We start from the raw sequence: 23,729 nt of genomic DNA, 5'->3' as shown, positions 1-23,729 counted from the left end.
ACGTCTAACACAGGGCCATCACAGGGCCAACACAGGTCTAACACAAATGTCATCACATGTCTAACACAGGGCAAACACAGGTCTAACACAAATGTCATCACATGTCTAACACAGGGCCAACACAGGTCTAACACAGGGCCATCACAGGGCCAACACAGGTCTAACACAAATGTCATCACATGTCTAACACAGGGCCAACACAGGTCTAACACATGGTGATCACGTCTAACACAGGGCCAACACAGGTCTAACACATGGTGATCACGTCTAACACAGGGCCATCACAGGGCCAACACAGGTCTAACACAGGGCCATCACAGGGCAAACACAGGTCTAACACAAATGTCATCACATGTCTAACACAGGGCCAACACAGGTCTAACACATGGTGATCACGTCTAACACAGGGCCAACACAGGTCTAACACATGGTGATCACGTCTAACACAGGGCCATCACAGGGCCAACACAGGTCTAACACAAATGTCATCACATGTCTAACACAGGGCCAACACAGGTCTAACACATGGTGATCACGTCTAACACAGGGCCAACACAGGTCTAACACATGGTGATCACGTCTAACACAGGGCCATCACAGGGCCAACACAGGTCTAACACAAATGTCATCACATGTCTAACACAGGGCAAACACAGGTCTAACACAAATGTCATCACATGTCTAACACAGGGCCAACACAGGTCTAACACAGGGCCATCACAGGGCCAACACAGGTCTAACACATGGTGATCACGTCTAACACAGGGCCAACACAGGTCTAACACAGGGCCATCACAGGGCCAACACAGGTCTCAGACAGGGCCAACACAGGTCTAACACATGGTGATCACGTCTAACACAGGGCCAACACTGGACTAACACAGGGCCAACACATGTCTCACACAGGGCCAACACAGGTCTAACACATGGTGATCACGTCTAACACAGGGCCAACACAGGTCTAACACAAATGTCATCACATGTCTAACACAGGGCCAACACAGGTCTAACACAGGGCCCACACAGGTCCGACACATGGTGATCACATGTCTAACACAGGGCCATCACAGGGCCAACAAGAGTCTAACATGTCTGACAAAGAGATGAACAAGACAACAACTCCTGATAACAGCTGTGGTCTTTTACAGTTCACAAATACCATCTTCAGGCACTGTAATAAACATATTCACTGTTATGCCACTTTAGTTATCATTGTTTTTTTTTTTATCTACCTTCTGTCAACTAATAAAGACACAGCTGATATTTATTTGATGTTTCAGTGTCTTGTATGAAACAGAAAGCAGGAACTAACCCTTCAGTGGCATAAAAGATCTGACTGATTATATTTCCTCCTCCAGAACGGAGCTGCACCTTGGCCAACTTGCTGAAAACAGTGCTTTTTGCATCCTACCAAACTCAAAGGTAATCTGAGTAAATTGGTTAAAACTTCTTTCTTTGTCTTTACGGTGTTTGTTTTCAGATCTACTGTTAACGTTGTTCATTCTCAGAAATGAGTTAAGTTTGATCTGATTTCCAGCCTGAAGACAAGCAGCGGGCCTCTCAACAGTTCACCAAGCTCCAGGCAGCCATGAAGGTGCTGGGTATCTCTAGCGAAGAGCAAAAGGCCCTCTGGCTTATTTTGGGGGCCATTTATCACTTGGGGGCTGCAGGAGCCACTAAAGGTAGGAACTCCCAGTTGTCTAACTTCAAACCAAACTGTTCCTGGGAAACTTGGCTGTTCCTGGGTCCTGTGGTCAGATTAAGTGGTCCGTCAGATTTCTGAGTCAGATGATTTATGTGTTTTCACTGCTGATGTTTATTTTCCTGAGTCGGTGAATTGATGAATCATTTAACTGCTGTCTTTCTAACCCTCTCTGTTTACTTGCATGTTTGCATGTGGCACCCAGACGGAGATGAAGGTAATAAAAACTCCTTGTCTGTTTTTCTGTTAGAAAACCTTTTTAGAATGTGTTGTATTGTCTGTCATCATACCTTCTCTATTGTGTTTTCTTTATCATCACTGATTCTCCTCTTCTTCCTTTATAATTGACTGTCCATTGGTTTTCATATTGGTTCATTTTAACTCAAAGGTTTAAACTCCATAGATATAGAGAGTCTACATATTCATCCCAGTGATGTCTGAATCCGTTTTCTCTCCGTCAAATATCTTAGAAAACACTCCATTAGATTTATAAAGGTTTGAGATTTCTGATGATTCCGGTGGTAAACATACCAGTGAATATCAAAATAAAAAATGTGATTTCATCCCTTTAATGTTGGACAACACCCCATCAAAAAGATCTGGTGACTCTGTGATGGAGTATTGATGTTTGAGTCAATTGATATGAAATGTCAGGCGAAGAACAGATGTTGCGGTGACAGTTTAGACAAAGTCCTCCATCTGATGATGCAACTTTCAATCACCTGTAAAAGTGTTTCCTTCTGCTGCTGAGTGAGATTTATCAAAAGCAATCATGAGAAATCACCAGAAAAACAAAGTTTTCTGTTTTTCCTCTCGTGTTTTTATATTTTTATTGACATTTATAAGCAGCACGGTGTTGCTGAACCGAGACTGTATACAGTTATTTACAGAACAACCTATCAGAGCCAGAATATACACTGCTCAAGAAAAAGGGAGCACTTGAACAACATGTTTTAGATCTTGATTGATGAAAAACTGTATTTCAGTTGAAAATCCTATCACATAGTGGGATGTAATGAGAAAAAACTAACATACGAATTATCAGTGAAAATCATTATCCCATGGAGCCCTGCGTTTAGAATCATACTCAAAGTTAAAGTTCTGATTGCAGCCTGATCCAACTTCTGAGGAAATTCCCCAATACAATTAAAAATTAGGTTCAGTTGTGTGTGTGGCCTCCACATTCCTGCATGCACTCCCTACAACGTCTGGGCATGCTCCTGGTGAGACCATGAATGTTCTCCTGAGGGGTCTCCTCGTAGACCTGGATCAGGGTACCAGGCGGTGGATGGAACTAAACATGATGACAAAGAGGAACTGGATTGGATTCAGGTCTGGGGAACGGGCGGGCCAGTCCATAGCATCGATGTCTTCTTCATGCAGGAACTGCTGATACACTCCAGCCGCATGAGGTCGAGCATTGTTCTGCATCAGAAGGAACCAGATCTCACTGCAGCAGCATATGGTCTGACAATGGGTTTGTGGATCTCGTCCCAGTACCTAATGGCAGTTAGAGTACTTCTGGCTAGCACGTGGAAGTCTGTGCGACCAACCTACTGCCAAACGTTCTCCACAACATCTCCAGACTCTCATGTCTGTCCCATGTGCTCAGTGTGAACCCACTCTCGTCCATGAAGAGCATAAGGAGCCAATGATGAATCAGCTGATCCTAGTGTTCTCTGGCAAATGCACGGTGGTAGGCTGTGAGCAAAGGCCTCCTTGTGGATAATGTCCCTCATACCACCCTCATGGAGTTCACATTAGTGGCTTTATAGGGCTCTGGCGGTCCTGCTGCTCGGTTGTCGTCCTCCTCCGCCCCACTTCACGTCTTCTGGTATACTGAGCTGTCTCCTGGTATCTTCTCCATTCTCTCAGCACTGTGCTGGGAGACACAGCAAACCTTTTTTGCACTGATTTGACATCCTGGATGAGCCTCACTACCTGAGCAATGTCTCTGTGTTGCAGACACCGCCTCATGTTAGCTCTGGTGGTGAGGGCAAAATCCTAAGGTGACCAAAAATGAAGTCAGGGAAAAGGTCTACGACCACCACCTGCAGGAGCATCCTTTATAGGGGCTGTCTTGCTAATTTCCTCTCATTTCCACCATGTTCCACAATCAGTGTTACTTCCTAACTGGACAGAGTGATATTCCAGAAGTGGGACTGACTTTGAGTTACGTGCTAATGATTATGTCTTTTCTTTAATTTTTTGAGCAGTGTACATCCTGGCATTGCAGCTGCCAGTTTTCCTGTATGCAGATAAAATGTTTGGTCGTCTACAGCATCAAACTGAAACTACTGTTTATTCTCTGTTTATTCTTTTACTATTTTTAAAATTCATGCCATATATTCTGTAACATGAAATAAACCCATTTATAAAGTTTGTTAGTCAGCTTGAAGCATCTTCCTCATCTTCATCATTACCTGTCGCATTAGTCTTCATCCTCCAGAAATATGCAAAGAAGGAGTAATATTTTCTGTGCTGAGAGCATACACTACTCACAAAACGTGTGAGTTATTTAACTCTAGGGTGAAATTTACAGAAAATGTGAAAATCCTACACTGATATGGTAAAAGTAGGACATTTAAGTAGAGTCATGTGATCATTATTAGTAATTAGTAATTCCTTAATCTCAAATGATTTATCCAAACCAAATCTACCAACAGTGGTGGGTTTAACAGAAGATAAATTGTGTCAATAGCTCATCATGTGTTAGGTGTCGTCTTGGTTTGACAGCGTAGAAATGGAAACAGAACAGTTGAACGAATGCATTCAGAAAATCAAACTGCAGAAATAGACTTAATGAGAAAATGGGTCCAAACTTTTGACTGGTAGTGTAGGTTCACTTGTAAAGGTTAGAGGATGTTTTAGGTACATTCTGACATCAAAAAGCAGAATATCCTAAATTGTATGTGAGTTGTGTATGTTTGTGTGTCTACCAGATCAAAACCTTCTTTAGTTGAAGGATCTCCCGGCTTCCTTTGCGATGCTGTTAGAGATGTAAGGGCTGCCTGCTTCTCAAGTTTAATCTCAAAAAGTCGTGGTAATTCTAAAGTGTTATTAAAGACCATTAGTAAAAGAATTGCTCCTACTGCTCCTGCTGTCCCATTGCTTCAAATGAGGATTGTGAAAAATTCCTGGCCTTTTTTTCTGAAAAAGTCGAAACAGTGAGAAGCTCTATGTCTCCATCAGCTGTGTTACTGTCTGTTCCCAGTCCAGCTCGGCCTGTGATTATAGATCATTTTTCACCTTTTTCTTCGATGACATAGTGACATTAGTTGGCTCAGTGACGGCATCTTCTTGTTCTCTTGATGTTCTACCTACATCCCTATTTAAAGATGTCTTCCAGGCTTTTGGTCCCTGTGTGCTCACAATCAAACTCTGCTGCTTGTTCAAGTCCCTGATTATTTCAACAATGCTGTCATTCATCCACTCTTAAAAAACCCAAGCTCGATTCTTCTCTTTTTAGCAGCTGCAGAGCTATCTCACATTTGCCATTTATATTTAAAATTTTAGAAAAATTTGTTGCTAAGCAGCTTACAGCTGCTTTAGAGACACATCATATCCTGGATCATTTCCAGTCGCAGGGCTCACTCCACTGAAACAGCCCTGCTCAGAGTGTCCAATGACCTCCTGATGCAGAGCGATGCAGGTCATTGTTCTGTTAGTGTTACTGAACTTGACCTCAGCTTTTGACGCTGTAGATCATCGTGTCCTGCTGGACAGGCTGAAACACTGGGTTGGGGTTTCAGGATCTGCTCTTAAATGGTTCTCTTATCTCTCTGGGAGATTAGTCTCCGTGGTGACTGCAGAGTTCAAATCCTCTTCTTCATCTCTTGATTTTGGTGTTGATCTGTTCTGGGTCCTTTATTGTTTATTTTATATTTGCTGCCTCTGCAACACATTATAGGTTATTTTAAAGATATTTTATTTTATTTCTTTTAAACCTCAGGATGTTTTTTAAATTCAGAGCTTGCTTGGGTGTTTGGATGCTGTCAGGAGCTGGAAGAAGGATAACTTTCAAAAACTGAGGTCCTTGTTTGTGCCCCTGATAGATTTTTCCTTAAGGTAGACTCTCCCTGAGAGTCTTGGTCCACTTGCCTCATCTTCAGATCAGGGGTGTCAAACTCCGGTCCTCCAGTGCCGGTATCCTGCAGGTTTTCATTGTTTCCCTGATCTAACACACCTGACTGAAGTAAATTGGTTATTGTGAAGAAGTTGACTAGAAGCTGTTGGATCTATTTGATTTTATTCAGGTGTGTTGGAGCAAAGAAATAACTAAAACCTACAGGATAGTGGCCCTTGAGGACGGGAGTTTGACACCCCTGCTTCAGATGCTCATATAAAATAAATTGTTCGCTCTTGTTTTTATCATCTCAAAAATGTTGCCAAGCTAAATCCAGTTGTTTCACCATCTGACATCGAGATGATCGTCCATGCCTTCATCTCATCTAGACTTGATTACTGTAATTCCATCTTCACATGGGTAAGCAAAAAATGTCTTGAGCGTCTCCAAGTCGTTCAAAACGCTGCTGCAAGGCTGATAACAAAATCCTCCAAATTTACTCATGCCACTGCGTTACTAATCCAGCTGCACTGTTCATCACTGAGTGCATTTTAAAATCCTGGTTTTAACTTACCGAGCCCTACATGACCAAGCACCTGAATATATCAGAGACCTTCTGCAGCCCTACATGTCCAGCAAGTCCCTGAGATCAAGTGATGAAGGTCTGCTGGTTGTTAAGCCAACACGGCTGAAAACTAAAGGTGACAGAGCCTTCGCATCAGTGGCTCCTTCCCTCTGGAACTCCTTCCTCTCAGCCTGAGATCTGCCGACTCGACCTCTTTTAAAAAGCACCTAAAGACGCATCTTTTAAAACTTGCTTTTACTTAGTTTTGTTTGTTTTTATGTTCTCTGTGTTGTCGTGTTATGTTGTGTTCTGTGTTTCATTAAGCACTGAAAGGTGCTATATAAATAAACATTTACTTACTTACTTATTTACTTACTTTTGTTTTCAATGTAAAAATGTGTTGTTTAGTGAACCAGTCAGATTTAATCACTATATAGAGCTTTCCAGAAGCTTCAGATGATGCTGTATTCACTGTACCTTGGGAATAGGAAATTTGAACTTTTAATTTCTGACCATAAAGTATTGTTTGTTCACAAATAAACAGTTTACTTACCCGACAAGAAAATCTGACCTCTTTTTTTTTTTTTACTAGTTATAAATTGGAAACTCTTAATTTCTAGTTTTTCTAATTTCCATCAGTACATCACCAGTAACATAGAACAAACATGGGGAGACTTGGCCTCATCAGCAACAGTTTTTAATATTAGCTGCAAGAGAGTCTGAGGAAGAGATGGTGGTGTTTGGAGTTCAACATCCTGATCCAGGTGGAGATGCAGGATCTCTGTCTTATTTCAACTTAAGTTGGTCACTGTGTTGTTGTGTCAGCCTGTTGATGTATAATTGAACTTTTTTCAGTGGGACGCAGGCAGTTTGCACGCCATGAATGGGCCCAGAAGGCAGCCTACCTGCTGGGCTGCACCCTCGAAGAGCTGTCCTCGCTGATTTTCAAACACCAGGCCAGAGGACTGCAGCACTCCACCTCATTCAGAGGAGGACCGGACAACGCTGGCCAAGGTGACAACTCAGGTACAAACAGCAGAATCTTTGTACTTAACTGGTTCCCAGTCGGATATAAAAAGAAGTTTTAAGAGTTTGTGTTTGTCTACTGGTTTGGACACAGATCATAGCAGGTTTGTAGATGATCCAGCAGCCTTCAGTTTCAGTATTAATGGTTAATAAAACCAAAACCTAAGGCAGATGTAGTTTATCTTTAGGGTGGTTATAACCATCCTGAGTTCTCAGGAGTCTGAGAGTATTCTGAGTCATGAACGATGGAATGGTGCTTTATATCCCAGCCAGAACCAGGTCTTATCTGTTGAGTTAGACGCTTTAATGGCAACATTATCTCTTTTTTCCCAATTGTAAAGAATCCTTAAAAAAAATTCCTGGATCCAGAAAGTGATCCGGATCACCCCCAAAATGCAATTGGTTGTTTCTTATTCTTTCCATCAGGGTCAAGGGTCACTGCTCTGGAGTGTTTGGAGGCCATGGCATCAGGACTGTACTCAGAGCTCTTCACTGTGGTCATCTCCCTCATCAACAGGTAAAGCTCCTACATTTACCATAAATCCATTTTCTCTACCTGTCTAATCCAGGTCAGGATTCCAGCTGGCTCCATCAGAAGAGAGACAAGTAATCTGTAATCAGCTTATTTCCACCACTGATCCACCCTGTCTGAGGTCAGTGGACTGAAGACGAGGTGGAGGAACGCAGCAAGAGAACGTTTGTCATCCAGTAACCCAGTAGAAGCTGCTGTCAGGATTCATAATAGATGAGATGGATGGATGGATCAGTGGGTGTATGAGTAGGTAGATATTTTAATACACGTGTCACACGACCGAAGGAGCTGAACATCAGTGGCTAATCTACATCACATGAGACTGTAAGATCAGACTTTTAAATCTGGCACCACCCGGATCGACTGTAAGAAAACCTAAGATTCAATGGACGCATGGCTGCTTGAATGATTGGAGCTCTACAACATGAACAGGACACTGAGAGTCCTTATCAGTGAGACTGAAGAAGATGATTCTGGGAGTAATCAGATTACCGTAATAATCTGATTTTATGCATCTACATGCATTTCTGAAATACCAGAACAAAACAGTGTTTCCCCAAATTCACAGCCAGAAACGCTGTGATAAAAAATAATTCCCAGGGTGTGCGGCCGAAACTTCCTGGGCGTGGTGCGGGCCCTCTGCCTTGGAGAGTGGGGGTGCCTGTCTGCCTCTGGGCTCTCGGGGCCTTGGGCCCTTCGCTCTGGCCGCCCTGGATGGCTGGTGCCTGGCGGGGTCAGTGGCTGCCGATCTTGGCCAGCCAGGGCCTGTGCCCCGTGACCACGGGGGGCTCTGGATGGGGCTTTCCTCTGCCACCCTCTGGGTGGGTCCGGGGTTGTCTTCGTGACGGGTTTGCTTGGGTTCGTGCTCCGGGATTGCTGCTGATGGCCCAGGTCTCTGGGCTTCTCTAGTCTGCCTCTAGCCTCCGTAGAGGCGTGGTCACATTTACACGATCTCACTCCTCGTTCCTCGTACTCTGCATGCTGACACAGTCACTGAGTTGTCCAGTGGGTTTATACGCTCTAAGAGATACTTTGGGGTTTTTTCTGTGAGTGAGTATCTGGTACTGTGATACGTTTGTGATATGGTTCTTGATTTAGTTATTATTTAGGAGCTCTTGATTACTGTCAGCTGTGTTTTTCTTGTAAAGGTTGTAGGAAATTTTCTGGTGTGTTTCTGTAAAGGTGTAGCAGTTGGTTGTCTGGTGATAGTTTGGATTGAAGGGTTGTTGCTTTCTATCTGTTGTTTTTTTCTCCTCTTTCTTCTGTTTGCTTTCCTTTTTGATTCTTTTTGCTGTTTTCCTCCTTTTTCTGTCCCCTCCTGTCAGGTCCAGCAAGATTACGTAGCTTCCATGATTCAAAGTAAATAAATAATCAGATTATTAAGGGGAGCCTTATATCTATAAACCTCCCCTTGGCAAAGCAAATTTGTTCGGCACAAGAAGGCAGCCAGACCATCATTCGGCTTGCTATGATGCTGAACAGGACAGGTTAAAAAAAAAAACAAAGAAAAAAGTTAAACATTTTAAATGTCCAAATGAAACCGTTTCATTGAGTGGAGTCGCTCTCAGTATTCTCAAAGTTCAGATCTCAGATAACGTGTTGATGTTAATAAAACCTACAAAGATTATTGGATCCATTTAAACTCAGATATTCCTACACTGATGTAGATTCAGCTCGTTCAGCTGTGCGCGTTTCCATGACAACCGTGACGCTATCAGCATAACTCCGGAGCAGGTGAAGTCCTCCATCTGCTCCTCACAGGAGCAAGATGCTTCCATCTTCACCGGCCTGAGAGAATCTAGAAAACCTACACTTTTGTATGATTTTCAGCTGGTTGACATGTTTTCTGACACGTGAACTCTGTCCTCTGACGGTGGGATCACCTGTTTGCGTGCACATGTGTGTATGTGTGCTCACTGCCGTGGACACAGAGAGCAGCTATGACATGCCGTCATGTAAACCAGATAAACAGCATCAGACTGTTTGCTGTTTGATAAACGGACGAAGTGGAAACCTGTGTTACACACTTAAACAAAATGTTCCTCCCAAGCGTGTGTGAGTATGAAAAACATCATTTCTCTTTTATTTTTGCAACACAGAAACACAAGCACATGAACATGCGGCTGCACCTACAGACTACTGGGGCTTACTGTTTTTCAGCCTCAAGGACCCTTAAGCTGCCCAAGGTGCCTGTGTGAATTTACTCGCTCTTTTAATTAACCTCCCAGAAAACTACTGCTATTACTTTGAGTGTACATGTTTTCTACTAGATCTAAATAAACATAATAAAATTTAACGTACTTTGAAGAAGAACAGTTTTACAAAAACACATTTTTAGAAAGGGGGGAGTGAATGCCAGATGTTCACAGTCCACAGTCCACCACTCATTTTAATATGCCCAACATGCCTGTGGGTCCCCCACACCTGTTCTAGAGGAAATGAGGCTTTAAATGACCATATCAGATTTATTTAAAAGTATTACCATGTGTGGTGACATCACTTCCCATGCCCATGTGGCGACGCCCTCCGTCTTAACGTTAGCTGCTAATGTGAGCAGTAATACGCTGCAAAATACTTTACAGGTGAATGTAATCCACACTGGTGAATGAAAATATCGGAATGTGACATTATCTCAGCAGGAGAAGCTGACTTTGGACGGAGGTCGTACAGGAAAAGTTTTATATTTGATTTATTAAATTTGAATCGATTTGAATCGATAAATCGATCTTTTTAAACCCAGCCCTAGTTGCTACAGGGACTGCTGTCCTGCTCGGTCTCGTTGCTGGAATGATCCAATCTGCTGGAAGTGGATGATTCTGACACGTTCCTGTCTTCATGTATTTGTTGAACCACTTTCTGATGTCTGTTATCCAAAGGCATCATGTTTGTAATAATCTTTGATTGAGGCTAGTTGATGACTGAACACCCATTATGCCCATTATATGCACACACAGATGGCGCGATATGAATAAATTCAGGAGGAGATGGAAATCTTTTTTCAAACAAGAATAAACAAAAATATCATCCAATAAAATTCTGATGCCTTGATCTGGACGATAATCATATATTTCCTCAGAAATTAGGGAAATGTGTGATCAGTGCAGCTTCTAGTGTCAAAGCTTCATCATTGAACCAGGATATTTGTCTTCCTCAGGGCTCTGAAGTCCAGTCAGCATTCCCTGTGCTCCATTCTGATTGTGGACACTCCCGGTTTCCAGAACCCCCGCCTGGCCCAACAGCACCGTGGGGCCACATTTGAGGAGCTTTGCCAGAACTACACCCAGGAGAAGCTGCAGGCACTTTTCCATCAACGTACTTTTGTCCAGGAGCTGGACAGATACAAAGAGGTGCAGATGGACAGTCACACAGTCTAGAGCAGGGGTGGCCAACGTCGGTCCTCGAGAGCCAGGTGTGTTGGAGCAGGGAAATTTGGAAAACTTGCAGGATTGTGGCTCTCGAGGACCGATGTTGGCCACCCCGGTCTAGAGTCTGATAACGATCTTCATGAACCTGCGTAGCTTCACACAGGATTCCTGATCTGTTGGTGATGTCCTGCCGCTGACTAGCTAATGTTTGCTTTCTGTCTAGGAGAATATACAGTTTGCTTTAGACGACATGGAGTCCAGTCCCTCTCGGTCTGTAGCAGTTATTGATCAGGCCTCAACCCAAGCATTGGTAAGCAGACTTCCTTTCTACGTCTGACATTAGAGCTTCTTTAACTTGTGTCCATGTCTTTAAGTCATTGTTCAGAGACAGTCATGTGCAGAGGAGTGGTGTTCTAGAGGTTAGAGAAGTGGACCTGGACTTAGTTAAAGTAGAAACTTGAGATCTCTCAGACCTACACGAGGTTTTACTCTACCCTTACTGTCTGTTAATGAGGCTGCAGAAACACTCTACTCTCTTGCCTCCTGTCTGGACAAATTCTGTCCTCTGGTTTTTTTTATCCAAATCTGGGACAGAGTTTTTCACTCAAGATCAAATAACATGACCCGTTACGTCCATCTCAGGTTCGTACTCTGGCCCGGACAGAAGAAGCTCGAGGTCTGTTGTGGCTGATGGAAGAGGAGGCTGTTCAGCATGGAGGGTCAGAGGAAACCATGCTAGATAGACTTTTCAGCTACTACGGCTCTGCTCAAGGAGAAAACAAAGGTAAAGGCTCACACTTACAACCTACAGTAGAAAGAAATGAGCAGCACTGACCGTCCTCCTCGCGTCGTACCCATTCTGTGTTGCAGGGGCCAGTCTGCTGTTACGCGGTGAGAAGCCCTTCGTCTTCTTACTGGGCCACTGCCACGGGACAGACTGGGTGGAGTACAACACTCAGGGCTGGCTGAACCACGCTAAGAACAATCCTGCTGCCCAGAACTCTCTGACTCTGCTGCAGGACTCTCAGAAGTATGACCACTAACAAATCAATGTCACACGGGTTATTAGAACACAGTCTGTGGGGGTTAACTTAGTCTGATTAGTAACTCCAGATCAGGTGCGTTGCTAGACAAAGGGCTCTACTGGGGGCCAGGTCCCCATTACTCACATCATATTTATTATCATAAAGACCTGCTGCTTTATAAAAACAAAGAAACTTAAAATTATCACATTTTTGGCGTTTCTTCTTTCCAAAGTAAAAAACAAGTATAATCTGATTCAGCCTTTTAAAATAAACTTTCACACATTTAGTTTACAGATATAAACCATAATAGAAATTAATTACACATTAATGTGTAAATTATTTGTGCATGATATCATTTAAACTCTATTTTACCTTCAATAGCATCAACACACTGAAACAGTGAAGTCTCGACATGTCATAAAACCTTTAGTTTGCTAATGGTAGCTTATTTCTTATACATAAGAAATAAAAGGACTATAAGGTAGAGAGGTTAAAATGAAGAGCCGTGTGGTCTCCACAGGAAGAACATCAGTGGGCTCTTTCTGGGCCGGTCCAGTGGGGCCACGGTGTTGTCGGGCTCTATCGCTGGTCTTGAAGGCAGTTCCCAACTTGCCTTGCGAAGAGCCACCAGCATGAGGAAGACCTTCACCACTGGCGTGGCAGCTGTCAAGAAGAAGAGTCTCTGCATCCAGGTCAAACTCCAAGTGGTGAGTAAAGGAACAGAAGCAGTTCAGTGAAATCAGCCAATCAGAAAACTGTTGTGTGATGTTGATGTTGTGGGGTCAGGTATTTTTGATGGAGTACGAACCAGAAGTGGCGGATCCATGTCAGAAATGAAGAAAAGTGAAGGCTCATTTTGATCTGGATGATATTTGATCCAGGTCCATGAGTCTGTTTCCTGAAGACTGAATCTTTCTGTTATGTCAGTGAGGAGCTTGTGGAAGCTTCTTCCTGTATATTGTGGGTTAATTTTTCTTCTGCAATTCAATAAAATAGAGCAGTTCCTAAACTGTTTGATAATCTGTAAAATGTGTAGATCAGGGATGTCAAACACATATTTTTCCAGGTTCCACATTTAGTACAATCTGATCTTGAATGGGTCAGACCAGTAAAACAGCAATAATCTATAAATAACAAAGACATTTTTCCCTTTGCTTTAGTTTAAAAATATAAAGATGCTTCAGTTTAAAAGCTATTAAAACTATATTTTTCTTCAGTTTATCATTGATATATAGATTGTATATTGTATTTAATGTATATATATATGTATATGTGTGTATGTATATATATATATATATACTTTTGCCACAAATGTTGTAAACTTTGTTATTGGTAACAAAAACAAAAAAAAAAACTTACTGTTGTACAGACATCCTGCCATGTGGCCATGTGCATGCGCAGCACAACACAAAGACTAACTTCCACTGTTAAGAAACATATTTCCTGTCCAGGGCGCATGCAGATCGGTCTGCAGCCAGGTCCTTCTTGCTACCATAGACATAATACATAATAATAATAATAATATAACATAATAATCTTTATTATGTCTATGCTCGCTACAGCTCAGCAGAGCCAAGGCCAAATCTATTTTTAAACCTTCACTTAGGAAAATTGTAGAACTAAACAAACATACAGAAAATGCAATAGTATCTCACTGGAAATACATTCATTGTTTCAGGGAAATTGTGTAAGATTACACATCATCGATGTTAGCTTAAAGCTAATGTATATGGAAAATGCCATTGGCAAGCTAGTGGTTAGCATGTGCGAACTAACTAAAGGGATTTAAACAACTTTGTCCATCAACAAATGTTTACCTCAATATTTTCTGTGTTCCAGTAAAAATTGACTAGAATACTTACAGGCAAATGTTTTCAGGCCATTAATAACAATGCCACGTTACAGTAAAACTTCTTGATTTTTCTGACAATAGAAAAATAAAAGTTTAATAATGAAAATAAAAATAAAATAATTTACATGTTTATGTTTGTCAATATCAGGACGTTCAGATTGATTTCTGAAATAATTATAAATAGAATTTATAATTCTCTAACTGCTTGTATTCATTGATGAAGAAAACAACAATGTGCATCAATAAAGAAAACTGAGGATGCAACACACAGTGATGCATTGCTGAATCAAACTGAATCGTTAACAAGATAATCAAATCAAACTGTGAGACCAGTGAAGATGCACAGCCCTACAAAATAACCAGATCAAACCAACTACTGCAGCTTGACTCAACCTTGTACGAAACCAGGAAGAGCAACTGAAAACTGTGGGTTTATTGGAGCCACAGCTGCTTGAATAACTGGGAAACTATTGCAATGTGGTCAGATTACTATGTTGTACTACAGGAAGGAACGTGGAGTTGTGGTGTTGACTGTTAGTGATTTTGGGACTATCCTCTGTGTTTTAGGATGCGTTGATTGACATGGTGCGGCGTTCCAAGATCCACTTTGTCCACTGTCTGCTGCCTAAAGCGGAGGCAGTGGGAGGAAATGACTTCCGTTCAACACATGGAGAAAGCACTGACTCCGGTCTCATGACTCTGGATGTGAGTCTCCTGAGAGCTCAGCTCCGAGGATCGAAGCTGCTGGATGCTCTACGTATCTACAGACAAGGTGAGGAAAGAAAATCTGTTATTAATGGAGAACCCTTCAGTGTAGATGTTCAGGATCTATATCATATCATTAGAACTGTCTCTTTGGTTACTTCACAAAAAAAAAAAAAAAAAAAAAAATCGAGATATATATCGAATATAGTGATTCAGGTAAAAATATCGAGATAAAAGATTTGGTTCATATCGTCCAGACCTAATATATATATATGAAGGGTTGCATCTAAAAGTTGCAGGATGGTAGATCTCGAGGACCGGACTTGGGCACCTCTGATATAAATGATCAGTATGATGGTGTAGTTGCCGCCCACAGTTTGCAGACTGGAGGTTTTAATCCACTCGTTTGTTAAATGACTGGATGAACGTTTAATGATTGGTAGTTTTTAACTCACTTCTCACTTCCGAGACCGAAACCGGTTGTAATGTATCTAAAATTGAACTTCATTCATTGTTCAGCAGATCGTAACGATCTAGGTTATTAATTCATGTTTCTGCATCATAATGACTCTTCACTTCTCTTGTGAGTTTATTGCGGTGATAATTCTTGTCAGTGTGTTTTAAACCTGTTTTTAACGCAGTTTTCTAGTGAGAAACCTGAAAGTGTCGATGTAAACAGTTCCCCCTAAATGGTGGAGATAAACACGGTGACGTCACGTGTGCATTCTCTATAATGGTGATAACATGGTAATAATTAATAATAATAATAAATAATGTGATAGAAAAAGCTCACCTGACATTTCAGCTGTCATCACATTTGTGTAGCTGTCAGATGAAATCAGACGCCTCCTTTTTCTTCTAAACCTCTTTTTTTCATAAATTTTGATATGAAAGAAACTAGAAAATGTTTTTCAAGCAAGATTAGCTTCACCAAACGCTGCTTGCACTTGATAGATAGCTTGTCACATTTCCTTCTGTAGTGTTCTGTTTTTCTCTGTGGTGCAGATAAAAACAGAAAACTACAGATTAGAACAACGCTGGATTTTGTGCAGTCAGTGTGACAGACTTGGCCATTCCAGTGTTAAAGAGGAAACCTCTCGAACACTTGGCAGAATTCCCTTTCATTATCTCTGGATTTTAAGGCAAGACCAAACACAGTGGGTATAATTTCCTGTTAACTCCTCACAGTTAGCCTCAGAGGTGACTGCTGAGGATTCAGGTGGTCTTCTGTCTGGGTAGATCTAATGGTGGGGAATTAAAAATCTGATGCAGGTCTAGACTTTTTCTGTTTCATATACACTTCCATTTATTCTCATCTATACTTACACCTGGTTCTGTCATACTGCGAGAATAAGGACGGACCCAAGGAGCAGACATAAACCACAATTACTGCTCTAAATAGAAATTTATTTACCCCAGCTGACAGACATGGCGGAGAAGAGTGGAGGTGCTCATTGCATAGTTCAATTTTACCAAGAGGCCACAACAGTCAGAAAGTTGGAATAACAGACCAGTTCTACTTCGGTCTCAGAGGATCCAGGGCAAAGGGCTAAGCAGCCAACCTGCAAGTGAAAGAAACAGACGATATCCGTCCAGGAGATGGAGGCAGGAGAGGGCAGACAAAAGCATGCGGAGGCAGGTATAGACTGGTGTAGGCAGGTGATGGCAGGAATGCAGGTCGCTCCATGGCAACAAAGTCCGGCAGGCAGCATTTTCCTGGGAGCTGTTCCCAGACGACCTGGAACAGCTGCAGCCTGCAGCTAGATACACCCAGCCTTCTGATTGCCAGATGCAGGGCAGCTGTAAGCGGCAAGACCCAAGCAGGTTGAGGCGCCTCCCACACTCCACCTGCAGCTGAAAGCAAGCCATTTTAAGAGTCCCAGCTAAGCCAACCACTTCTTCCTGCACATCCAACACATCAGTTTGACTTGAAATGCTTTAGAAGTCATTGATTTTGGTTTAATGGTTCATCATCAATGTTCCCTCAGTGAGCCGCAGAAAGAGACCCCAGGTTTTTTTCTGAAACATAACCAATCAATGCCCACAATAAAATAATAAAACCAGTGTAACAGATCATATAACAGGAAGAAGGGATGTAAAGGATTACACAGAGGATGGGAAAAACAGAAGATTACAGAAGAACAAAGAACTAAACATGCGTTGCTTAAACTAGCTGTTTGCTGCCTCCCCCACCTCCAGGTTACCCAGACCACATGGTGTTCTCTGAGTTCCGCCGCCGCTTCGACGTCCTGGCCCCCCATCTGACGAAGAAACATGGCCGCAACTACATCGTCTCAGATGAGAAGAGGGTGAGTGGCCAGGTGGCAGTGCTGTGTAGAAGAAACTGTTTTCACTACAGGTTCATCCAGAGGAATCACTAAGAATCTCGGACAATCCCTGGAAATTACAAAGAATCCTTGAAGATTGTTAGGAATCCCTAGGGATGCATGGATGATTAGTTTTCTCCCCTTCATTGAAATCTCCTTCTGTGAGTAGAATCTCTCCATGGTGCCTCTCCTCCCGCTGGCTTAGTTCTGCTGCTCTGCGGTGTAACTGATAAAGGTGGTGGAGGCTGACAGCCTCAGGCAGCGGTAGCTTTGATTAAAGGTTGGAGGTGAAAAACATGCAGAATGTTTTCTGTGATGTTTATTAGATTTGTTGCTGACAGGAGGCCCAGAGCAACCTGCTGTTGGTTCTGCTTGTTTCCAGGCGGTGGAGGAGTTACTGGAGTCTTTGGAGCTGGAGAAGAGCAGCTACCACATGGGTCTAAGCAGGGTGAGTCTGCACGTGCACACTTGTTAAATATGAATAACTGTTACTATAAATGTGTCTTTTCAATTTACCACCAAGGACTGTTGTAAAAAAAAATATATTTTATCTAAAATGAGCCAATAAATTAAAGGGGAAAACAAAAGCTAGTAGAAGATGGACTGGAAGGATAAGACACATTCAGGTGATCAGAGCTGATCAATCTGCTCAGTCAGCCCAGATTTGTATGGCCGGCTACATCAGTTCAATCAGAAATACATTTTTTCTACAAAAATCCTGATTTTCATCCTGTTTAAATTCTTGTTGACTCAGTTATTTAACACATCACAAAACTCAAAGCTGCTAGCCTTCTAAACATGAACAAAGACGTGGAGGACAGTTATAGACCGCATGGACAGGGTCAGTGGGGGAAACTATCTGACCACGCCTTACAGATTGTTTGGAAGTGTGGTTTAAACATTCCTGGTTGTTAATAGATTCTAACGGAAGCGTTAACCTCTCATTCTGAAGGTGTTCTTCAGAGCAGGAACTCTGTCCAAGCTGGAGGAGCAGCGGGATGTCCAGACCAGGAGGAACATCTCTCTGTTCCAGGCTGCCTGCAGAGGATATCTGGCCAGACAGGCCTTCAAGAAGCGGAAGGTAAAGGTGGTACAGGGTCATCGTTACCATGGAAATGTTCTTCACATTCTTCATTAAGAACCATCAGCTGTTTGTGAATGCAGCACAAAATGTAACCATATGAAGAAGAAATTAAATTTAATTCCAGGGTTTTATGTAACGACAAGTAATGAAACTACATCTGGTCCCTAATTGAGTTCAATTCCAAATGTATTTATAAAGCACATTAAAAACAACTTCAGTTGACTAAAGTGCTTCACAATAACATCTGCAGTCAACAGATGCACGAGGACCTGACCTTAGCATCAAGTCTTCATCCAGAAGAGAGAGCTAGTATTCAAAGATGCAAAGGATTTAAGAGATAAAGAAAGTTACCACACACACACACACACACACAGTGGCCTGGTTCAGATTGGAAAAAGTCGAATTTGTTCTGTTCAGACTGTAATGAAAGAAAAAATGGACATATATGGTCTGATATGGACAAAAAGCTTTATGAATACATCATGGCCGTGCTAGTCTAGTGGGTACAGAGCTGGTTCAGGTCTGAAGGTAAAAAGTCACCATTAAACTAGAAAGAATAATTATACCAACTGTTATCTGAATCAAGGTTGTTTTTTACCCTCTCATTCACGGAAAGCAAGAAATAATCTCCAGATGCTCCCTCTGAATCTCATCTCATTTTCCTGTAAACTTCTCCAAACGGTAGATTTCTGACAGCGCAGTCAGTCAGTCTGGGCTTTCTGCTCCACCTTTTTGTTCTGTGTTTATGTGAGACAGATACAGGATCTAGCCATCCGCTGCATCCAGAAGAACATCAAGAAGAGCCGTGGTGTCAAAGACTGGCCGTGGTGGAAGCTGTTCACTGTGGTCAGACCTCTGATAGAGGTTCAGCTTACTGAGGAGCAGATCCGTGGAAAAGATGTGAGTTTTCACATGATCAACACACCGTGCAAGTACATGGTTTCACTTCTTCATTCACATAAACAGCTGCTACAGAAGATATGACCTGTTTACAGCCTGGTACACAGCAGTCAGAGACTCGTTCTTCAACTCCATCTTTATTTCTTCTCAGGAGGAGATCCAGCACCTGAGACAGAAGCTGGAGAAGGTGGAGAAGGAAAGAAATGAGCTGAGGCTGAACAGCGACCGCCTGGAGAGCAGGGTAAACTCACAGAGGGCAAAAATAAAATGATCATTAGATGAAGAACATTTCAGCCTGTCAGTGTGGGAGCAGACATTTAACCTTCAGAGCTCCACTAGATCAGAGTGTGTAACTCTGTGCTGGATAAGAAGTTTCCTAGGCATTTATATAGGTTTACAATCCAGCCACAAACTGTAGTGTTTATTCAGACTATATATAGTAAATTCATTATAAATGATCCATGATAACACCAGCCCGGTTGTTTAAACATAATCTGCTCAGATTTCGGTTATTGGATAGGATACAATCTTGAAAATCAGTTGTTCAAAAGGGAAATCCGGATTCCAAAATCGGCTTGGATCATGTAATCCAATCCTGGTTGTTATCACTAAAGGCTTTATACGTGACTTTACATACATCACACCTGAAAAAGACAGGAAACCATAAGATAAATGTATTGGAAGAGAAATGTATGCACCTAGAAACAGCTCTCAAGAATAGATATTCCGACTCAATTAAAGAGGAGCTGCAGGTCACCAAACAGGAGCTAAATTACTTACTACGGAGAATTTATTGTGCGTAGAACTAAACTACTACAGTAATGGCAGCAAACCCAGCAGGCTCCCAGCTTTAAAACTAAGCCAGGGCCACCATAGATTCTGTGCACTCTCCCACAAAAGGCTTGATCTCAGATACAAAGGAAATAAGTAGCACTTTCCAAAAGTATTATGAAGATTTGTACACATCACCTAGTAGCTTTAACTCTGAGAGATGCAGCAATTTTCTACAAGGTTTAGACCTACCCACTTTACAAGAACATGAAGCAGCTGATTTAGGTTGATCGTGTCTTTACAAGAGTTAAAAATTCCTCTGAAGAGTATGTTAAGTGGTAAATCTCCGATGGGATCCCACCTGAGGTGCTATTGCAGTTTTGGGACCTTCTCTGGCCAATACCTCTCAACACAACTCAAATGGCTATAGAGAAAGGTACCCTCCATGACCATAATATAGCACAAGAGTGCGCTAACTATAGAACCATATCCCTGCAGACATGAAGTTATACTCCAATATGCTAGCAATTCATTCGGAGATTTATATGGGTAAACTCTGACCAGACGGGCTTTATGAGAGGTCACCGGGCAGCAGATAACCTGCGCCGCTTAATGCATGTAATAGAGGGTTCCAAGCAAAACATAAACCATGTGCTATTCTGTCTCTCGATGCAGAAAAAGCTTTTGACAGACTTGAATGGCAATATTTATGGTCTGTACTGAAGAGACTTCAGCTGGACGAGGGGTTTATTAGACTGATCCAACTGTTATACGTTAACCCTTCCGCTATGATCAGCACTAACGGTTTAAACTCTGTCCTTTTCAAAATCTTTTGAGGCACAAGACAAGGTTTTGGTTGTCCCCGAGTTTGTTTATTCTTTCTCTTGAGCCACTGGCCCAATATTTGAGACAGAACCTGGTAATTTCTCCCATTTGCATTGGACAAAGCTAACATATCAGCTTTTGTGGATGATATTCTTATATACCTGACAGACGTTGATAAATCCATTACCTTTCTTGACTGTGATTGAAGACTTTAATCAGCAGTCAGGATACAAAGTAAACTGGACAAAATCTGCTCTGATGCCGTTAAATGAGGCTGCTAGAAATATTACAGTACCTAGCCCAATTTCCATATCACAAAATATCACATTTTAAGGAATACGCATTTCTGCATCCCTAAAGAGCATAGTGAAAGATAATTATGAGAAACTTTTAAAGAAATTGAAAAAGATCTCAACACTTTGTCAAGACTGCCTGCTTCTTTACAAACTCAAATATTTGTAATAAAAATTAATGTACTCCCACGCATTGATTTTTTAGTATGGGGATCCCGCTGTCTCCCTCTGTGGACTTCTGGCACAAGATTGACAAGTTAATACGCCTGTATATGGGGTGGTAGCTGGCCCAGGCTCAAACTGTCTGTGTTGCAAAGGTCTAAAGATCAAGGGGGCTTTCTCTCCCTAATTTTAAAGTCTACCATATGGCTGTTCAAATATATCCTCTCAGGGCCTGGCTTAATAAAAGCCCTCCAAGTTCATGGTTGAATATAAAGAAGCATATCCCAGAAGGCTTTGACTCATTATTTCCAACACAATTAATAACTTCTTGTTGGTAGAAAAAAATTGAAAGGGGGTTTAAAGTGACACTGCGACTCCCCCTTGTGGCACAACCTAAAAATCTTAGTTGCAAACAAGCCCCTGGATTTAAACCTTGGGCTTCTAAATGTATTGTTAAGATTGGGGATTTGTATAATGATGAAGGAATGCTGAGCTTACAGCAATTACACCACCTCTTAAATCTGTACAGTACATAATTTTTTTTCTATTTGCAAGTGAGGTCAGCCCTTAAAGCATACAATGTACCATTAAGGACTAAACCTCCCCTCCACCCTTTCATGGACTGAATGGACTCTCACCCCACTAGGAGATTTGTATCTGCAATATATTCTAAACTGATGTCAGGACGACAGAGAAATTTGCCAGCGCTCAGTGCATGGAGGAGAGACTTTGATCTAAGAGATGATGACATACTCTGGAAGAAGATGTGGGACAATGTCAGTTATTCTTCCAAAAATCCAAACCATCCTCTCATACACTTTAAGACCTGTCACATACTTTATTACACCCCTTCTACAATGTTCTGTATAAGACAAACTCAGAGCCCAAACTGTAATCTCTGCTCACTTGATTCTTTTGGAAGTTATAAACATATGATGTGGGAGTGTCGCCCTGTTTATGAGTTCTGGATTGGAGTGTCCAAAGTGTTATCTGAACTGATGGGTAAAGTCATTCCATGTAATCCAGTCCTGCTGCTTCTCAATGATGACTAGTGAGCAACAGCCAAGCTGCTGCTGGCAGGCCTTATCAAAGATGGCGACCGCCTCATGGTCTCAGCACTAGGAAATGGCTAGCATATCTACATGATATGCTAGCCATTTAATGGATTCCATATTAATGGAATTGTCTACTGTCAGGATCAACAGGGCCAAGTCGCTAACATTGAATATGTGGTCACAGGCAGCTGTTTAAATTAAGTACAGGATCTTTGGCTTGTGAATGGGGGGACTTTTTTTTTTTTTTTTTTAACTTCTGATTTTTGTTCTTGTTTAAAACATGAATTGAAAAATTGTTCACGAAAAAAAAAAAAAAAAATAATAATGTCTAACGATTGCATCCCTCACTACACGTCCCATCAGTCCCTCATTCTTACAGAAAGCCAGAGGTTGGGCCACTTCCTGCACACGGGGCTCATGTGCGTCATTACCATCGTCACAGAGAGGGACGTTCCACTTTTATTATTTAAGACGTTCCTGAAATATCCACAATGTAGTTGTTAACGGATTAGTTTCGTATTTGTTGTGGCCTTTCAAACCAGTAAAATATGGATGAATGTTTGATATTTAACGTGACAGACTGTGTGTTTTCCATCAGATCACAGAACTGTCATCAGAGCTGGCCGATGAGAGAAACACCGCTGAGTCAGCATCCCAGCTGCTGGAGGCAGAAAGCTCCGAGAGACTCCGTCTGGAAAAGGACATGAAAGACCTGCAGGTAGAACACCTGACATCAACAACACCTGTTTGGTAGATAGATGGATGCTTTTTTAGTTACCTGATCATAAATAACTAAAAGATTAAGTGTTAGTGTTTTTATTCTTCTGTCAGATTGTTTCTCGCAGCAGAATAAACAACTGAAACAAGTTTCCCAAGAGTTTGGTTAGAAAAATAAAGACACCATGAGTTAGTGTAGGAATCTGGACCTGCTTTCTAAGAAAACATGATTAGAGAAGTGGAGGTGGAACAGAACTTAAGAAAAGATGAGATATTAAAAGAACACAGACATGAAACATGGTGGTCTGCAGAAAGACCCTCAGACTGCTGTCAGCTGTTAGTATTCATTCGTTATTTGTAGTTATTTAAATAAAAATGATCATTTGAGATATTTTCTGTACCACTGTTGATATTAATGATTAACAGGTTCCACTTTCTGCCTTCATTACTCTGACGTCTCCCTGAAGCCCTTCATTAAACCAGCACCCTAATTTTTACAAAAAGGTTGTCTGTCATCTTCATCCTCAGAATCACCGTCTCGTTTACTCGCCTTTCTCACAAGCTTTATCATTACATAAATAAACTGGTAAATGGTTTAGAACCACACCTTTATTTAATGAGACGAATGTTCCTCATTTAACCACAAACCAGCAACCATTGCCTCTGACTTCTTACCTCTGGCCTCTGACTTCTGACCTCAGACTTCTGACCATCAGCAGTATTATGATTCAGTGTCTATATGACAGTCTGTTCATAG

The 23,729-nt window shown here is 41.8% G+C and overlaps 1 protein-coding gene across 7 annotated transcripts in view; it reads left to right on the top strand.

Annotated features, from left to right (window-relative positions):
• Positions 1 to 23,729, top strand: part of LOC121646186 (unconventional myosin-XVIIIa-like) — an 85,535-nt gene that overhangs the window by 37,937 nt on the left and 23,869 nt on the right. For 6 of the 7 annotated variants that reach the window (XM_041995076.1, XM_041995077.1, XM_041995075.1 and 3 more), the window contains 17 exons: positions 1,359 to 1,422; positions 1,538 to 1,682; positions 1,908 to 1,919; positions 7,189 to 7,359; positions 7,786 to 7,876; positions 11,046 to 11,238; positions 11,480 to 11,566; positions 11,899 to 12,040; positions 12,127 to 12,286; positions 12,802 to 12,988; positions 14,701 to 14,905; positions 17,038 to 17,147; positions 17,548 to 17,613; positions 18,118 to 18,246; positions 19,006 to 19,149; positions 19,301 to 19,390; positions 22,854 to 22,973. In XM_041995076.1, coding sequence (XP_041851010.1) covers positions 1,359 to 1,422; positions 1,538 to 1,682; positions 1,908 to 1,919; positions 7,189 to 7,359; positions 7,786 to 7,876; positions 11,046 to 11,238; positions 11,480 to 11,566; positions 11,899 to 12,040; positions 12,127 to 12,286; positions 12,802 to 12,988; positions 14,701 to 14,905; positions 17,038 to 17,147; positions 17,548 to 17,613; positions 18,118 to 18,246; positions 19,006 to 19,149; positions 19,301 to 19,390; positions 22,854 to 22,973 — 2,116 coding nt within the window. The remainder of the gene's footprint in view (positions 1 to 1,358; positions 1,423 to 1,537; positions 1,683 to 1,907; positions 1,920 to 7,188; positions 7,360 to 7,785; positions 7,877 to 11,045; positions 11,239 to 11,479; positions 11,567 to 11,898; positions 12,041 to 12,126; positions 12,287 to 12,801; positions 12,989 to 14,700; positions 14,906 to 17,037; positions 17,148 to 17,547; positions 17,614 to 18,117; positions 18,247 to 19,005; positions 19,150 to 19,300; positions 19,391 to 22,853; positions 22,974 to 23,729) is intronic. The other variant, XM_041995079.1, reaches the window with a different exon arrangement.

The sequence above is a fragment of the Melanotaenia boesemani genome, chromosome 9 (genome assembly GCF_017639745.1).
Source record: "Melanotaenia boesemani isolate fMelBoe1 chromosome 9, fMelBoe1.pri, whole genome shotgun sequence".
Classification (NCBI taxonomy): domain Eukaryota; kingdom Metazoa; phylum Chordata; class Actinopteri; order Atheriniformes; family Melanotaeniidae; genus Melanotaenia; species Melanotaenia boesemani.
Note: the sequence above shows the minus strand (reverse complement) of the source record. Positions and strands in the feature narration are given on the sequence as shown.